Source organism: Pteropus alecto, unplaced genomic scaffold (assembly GCF_000325575.1).
Source record: "Pteropus alecto unplaced genomic scaffold, ASM32557v1 scaffold40, whole genome shotgun sequence".
Lineage (NCBI taxonomy): Eukaryota > Metazoa > Chordata > Mammalia > Chiroptera > Pteropodidae > Pteropus > Pteropus alecto.
Window position 1 is genome coordinate 21,232,371 of NW_006431919.1, and position 5,183 is coordinate 21,237,553.

General features: G+C 63.6%; 1 protein-coding gene across 1 annotated transcript in view; it reads right to left on the minus strand.

Annotated features, from left to right (window-relative positions):
* SDK1 (sidekick cell adhesion molecule 1) overlaps positions 1-5,183 on the minus strand; it is a 398,446-nt gene that overhangs the window by 102,664 nt on the left and 290,599 nt on the right. Inside the window, exons 28-30 of the mRNA XM_025043174.1 lie at positions 2,459-2,568; positions 775-925; positions 1-210 (exon numbers count right to left, since the gene is read on the minus strand). The exon at positions 1-210 is cut by the window's left edge and continues 22 nt beyond it. Coding sequence (XP_024898942.1) covers positions 1-210; positions 775-925; positions 2,459-2,568 — 471 coding nt within the window. The remainder of the gene's footprint in view (positions 211-774; positions 926-2,458; positions 2,569-5,183) is intronic.

Genomic DNA, 5,183 nt, shown 5'->3' on the forward strand with positions numbered 1-5,183 from the left:
CTCCCTCCAGGGGCCGGCGCCCACGGCGTTGAAGGCCTGCAGCTGCAGCTCGTACTCCGTCCACTCCTCCAGCTCCTCGATGGCGCACTCCCGCTCCAGCCGGCCGTGGACGACGTGGGCCCGCGCGGGCGACTGCAGGTCCGGCCGCCAGTACTTCACCCGGTAGCCCACCGACTCGGGGTTCCCGTTATACTGCGAGTCGGGCAGGGGCTGCAACGAGCCACGGGGAGCTGAAGCCACGGAACTGCCGCCCGCGGCGCTGTCCACGCGCGGGCCTGTCTCTGAGGCCGGCCGCGTGGAGAACACTCCTGGGGGATATCCTGAGAAACTTTACTCTAAAACTTCCCCAGAACTTTTCTTCCGTGAATTAAATGAAATCCTGTCAGTAAATTCGGCTGGGTAATTTTCTTTTAATACATTTTGGCTTAATTTTGTGGGGAAGTGTTCTGATTAAAGATCAAGTTGGGTCTCTCCCAAGTCCTGAGTATTGGCTCCGTGTTGACCTAGCTTAAGGACTTAGGGGCCCGGCCTGCAGCACCTCAGATCTCCCCCCACCCCCCAAGAAGCCGTGAGTGACACTGCTAATTAATAACGTGGCCTGGGCTGGCCTGAGACCCAACACCAATTGCGAAATGCAATACTTTTTGGCTTAATGACGGGATTAGTCTGGACTAGAACGATGGCGTGGCTAAGAACTGACCGAGCTGTGGGTTCGCGTGCGCCCCGGAAACGTGCACCCCGGGAACGTGCGCCCCGGGAACCTCCCCCACTCACCACCCAGCGCAGCCGCAGGCTGGTCTCACTAGCGGTTCTGACGGCGACGCTGGTGGGCGCCACGTCGGGCGGCGCCTGCAGCGTCTGGATGACCCGGGACGACTGGCTGGCGGGACTGGCCCCGACGACGTTCACCTGCCTCATTCGAAACCTGGAGGCACAGCAGCCATGGCAGTCACGCTGCAGCGGGGGCAGGAGGGCCAGCGGGGAAGGCGGACCACAGCGGGAACCCCACGCCCGTCTCGGGGGCTCGTGCGCGTCCCCCTCTTGCCACCTGGTCTCACTGAAAATGCGAATGACACACGCGGCCCTTTTCCCCAAAAGATGCCAAACAGCGATAAACGTGCTGCGAATCGGCCGTGCTGTGTCCTCAGTGGGGGCCTGGGGGGACGGCCCTGGGGGAGACTGCCACCAGCTGCAGCCCGCTGACCCGGGCGGAGGGTGGTCTCGGGGCTCTGAGTTCAGGCAGCTGTTCAACCGAACTGACGTGCTGGAACGTCACCGCCAAATGACAGCCGTGAACGCCCAGTGCCCTTCTCATGCCCGGGCAGCCACGCCCCGGTCCCCATTGGCTCGGGAGAGGAGTGGTGGCCCCAGGACCCAGTGCTGCGGAGGCCACCCGTGGGCAGCAGACCTCCCCCGCTTCCCGGTCTATAAAATGAGGGTGGGGCTGGACGTTCACTGAGCCCATGTGCCCATTTCCAGTTCTGTCTACGTTCACATCTGCAATGATTGGATTTGAACTTATGTACGAGAAAAATACCCACAGCACAAACACATGTTTGTGACAGAGGCTTCCTAGACGTACAGGGATTTCAGGCAGGGACACTGGGCTCTCATCGCAGTTTCTGATCTCAGGAATAATGACAGAGCTGGTAATAATTTCACTTGTTCTCGAACCCCAGCAGCTCATTTTATGCTAAACGTTTTCTTCTAAAAGTGAGGGCGTGGTCCGCCATTCGACTGCTACACTCAGAGAGGACGCGAAAACGAACCGGCATCTCTCATGAGGTTCAAAAACCACCTGACCCTCGGTGCCGGGCTGAAAACGGCTCCTCCCGAGACGCCGCTCCACCCTGACTCCCTGAATCAGTCATTGTCCGTGTTTCGTCCCCGGCCTTCTGAGACCAGCTCAGAACAATGACACTCTCAGCTCCACGTGTGGCAATGACCGGAAACCGCATCGCCTTCGATGAGCTGACGGGAAGTTATAACACCCCTAACAGCGCACGGTCACAACGGCCCTGGTCAAGGCCAAGGATTTACCGCCCGGCTATGTTTCAGGATCAAGACGCGAAAGGGCGAATGGCCCGTTAGGCGCCCGCTTAGTGAGACCGGCAGCTGTCACTGAGGAGGGACAGTGCTTTGTTCACACACAGGGCTTCGCAGTCCCAGGCGGCCACAGAGATGTGTCAAGGAAAGTGCCATGTCTCTGCACAGCAACGAGCCGCCCCACGGCGTCCTTCCAGCCAGCGCCGACGGAAGGCCTGTCACCAGTCTCGCAGGGGCTCGCCTCCCTCGGGGTAGTTCCCGCCTGTGACTCCTGCTCCGACAGGGTCCGTTCGTTGCTATGGCCACTCGGAAGTGTGTCACTCGCATGCACATGACGGGCCCTGCTGTTGCAGACAGAAGCTGCCCGCCGGAACGCCCCACTGTGCCCGCGCGGGGTGTGGTAGCCCCTCACCTGTAGTGTGTGTAGGGTGTGAGGTTGGGGATCTCCAGCATCTGGGCGTCAGGCTCGTTCTCCTCCTCGTAGAGGCTGACCCACTCCTCCTCGTCACCGATGGCGCCCACCTGCAGAGAGGGGGTGCTGGGTGGCTGGGCGAGAGCAGGGTGGGGCTGCTGCCTGTGGCCAGCTGGTGCCCCCCGGGGGGGAGAGCTGAGTCCCACACACATGCCCCCCAACTTGTGCCCTGGGGGTTCAGCTTGTGCCATTCCCGCCACACGGGCAGGACCTGGGCCCCCGGAGGGCCGACCTGAGAGCCACGTCTCTAGGAACGCACGTCTGAGGGCTTGGACACCGCTGGGGCCCCACCGGCCACCCTGTCCCACCTCCCGCTGACAGGGAGGACTCACAGAGTGGCCCAGAGAAAGACGACGTGGCCAGGACCCCACGCGGCCCCAAGTACCCTCACTTAGGGCCCAGCACCATTTCCGCCACATGCTAACTAGGGGACTCGGTCTGTCCTGCCCCCACCCTGCCCCTTCCCGCCCCAAACACACACCAAAGACACCCTGCTGGCTCGTCAGGGGAAGTCCTCATGCAGAGGGGGACTCATGGCTGCCCTGAGAGCCAGACCCACAGGCCCAGGCCCGTGCGAGTGTGAGGGCATGGCCGAGTCCACACGTGCCTGCCCTGCGGTCCGCCGGCCAGCCCCTGGGCGCCTGCAAGTCTCCCAGCCGCTAGCCCACCCGAGGAGTGTGACACGTGCTGCAGGGTGGATGCACCTCAAAAACATGTCATGTGCAAGAAGCCAGACCCCAAAAGCCACGTGTGACTCGGTTTCATAAAGCACGCGGGAGAGAGAAGCCCACGGGGAAGGCACGCTGGCGGTGCCGGCGGCCGGGGAGGAGGAAGTGGGGGCGACCGCTCCAGGGCCCTGGCGATGCTCCGGAACTAGGAGGAGGAGGTGGCCGTGCCGGCGGGAGGGTGACTCTCCCTGTGATCTTCCCAGGGAAGAAGGGCGGTCCCCGTTCCCCAGCTGCCTTCTAAGGGGTGACCGCGGGCCGCCCACGGGCTTTCGTTCTGCCGAGTGAATGGACCGCGACGCCAAGGCCACACGGCCCTGCCGCGTTGTCACCGCCTGCAGACGTCACATAGCCTCTGACACCTGTGCCTCGCGAAGGCCCTTCCCGCCCCTCCCGCTCCTCCTCCGCACCCGGCAGGGCGGTCAGGCTGGTTCTGGGGACCCGCAGGGCAGGAAGGGGCAGTCCCGGGAGGCACGAGGGGGCGAGCGCTGTCCAGGGCCGCAGTGCATGGGCGACGCAGCCGGACCCTCTGTCCCCGGGACCTGCACGTCAGCACCCATGGTGCGGCGTCTGGCCAGACTGTGAGGGGACAGCCAAACGCGGCCCCGTCCTACACAGGGGAGCCACAGGCAGGCTTCCCAGACGGGTCCGGGCTGGGTCTGCAGACGGCGGCCGGGCCGCATCCGCCCGCTCTGCCCTGGGATCTGGGTTCACTGGGACGTGGCCGTGCTCAGGGGTTTGGGCTGCTATGGCCACCTCTGTGCTCCCATGCGGGGCCCCGTAGTGGCGAGCAGCAGGGACCATGTGGCCGAAAGCCTGAGGCACCTACTCTCTGGCCCTTTCCAGATGTCGTGTGCCCGCTGCCCTCGGCGCAGGCTCCGCCTTCCCTGCCTCACGGCGAGGTCTTGCCACGCTCGATACCACTTTGCCCCGTGAGGGTCCCCGAGGCGGGCTCAGGGTCTTACTCGTGGTACCCCGGAGCTCCACGGTCCAGCCCGACCCCGTGGCCCAACCTGTCGGGTGCACCATGAACCATGCACGAGCTCAAAACCAGCACTGGGAACGGGTTCTCACACTGAGCCCCCGAAGCAAACTGTTCCTGAAAATGGAATTTTAGATGCAGACCTCTGCGCGGAAACTTGAACTTCTACAACAAAACGTTTGCGGTGCGATCTGAGGAGACCAGGCTTCTTCCCAGGGTGCAGCCGGAGCCGTTGCTGGGCTCCTCTGCTCCACCGAGGTTTTAAGACCATCACGACAGAGCGTTCCAGAAACTGGCTGTTCGCTCACGATACACTGGACACAGCCGGCCGCAGACGCTTTGAAGATGAAGTAAATCAGAGCTCTGCGGGGAAGCTGGGATCGGGGTTTTCTTCTTCTTTGAAAGCCGACAAACAGCGCTTGACAAAACTTAGTACACACGCAGAGTGCCACACTCTTCAAGGCCCTCTCAGCAGGCGGTGGCGTCAGCACCATCGGGGGCTGCGGTCCCGAGGCCCCAGGACGTGCTGGCCGAGGGCTGCCTGCCTCGCCTGCTTGCGTCTGGCACCAGCTGGCCGCGAGGCTGGGCCCCGTTGACACTGAATGCCTGGGGTCCCAGAGCCGGCCAGCCTCGCCACGTCACACCTTGGTCGTCAGCCTTGGGAAAGCCTCCGCAGTGGGAGGGGCCTCGGACACAAGGGCGGGAAGCCAGCTCCACGGCAGGACCTCCAGCGCCCGCCTGTGGCTGCGGCGACAGCCCTGAGCTCAGCGCCCCCGAGGCCAGGAGAGCAAAGGCTCCTCAGAGGCCAGTCACCCACCTCACTCAAAGGTCGCCGCAAGCAGAGGAGGCTGCAGCGGGGTGCGGGGAAGCAGGCTCCCTCCACGCTGAGCCGAGGGACAGGAAAAGCACTCGGAGAGCAGGTTCCGTGGAGGCCCGCCAGGCTGAGAGCTCCCTCTCG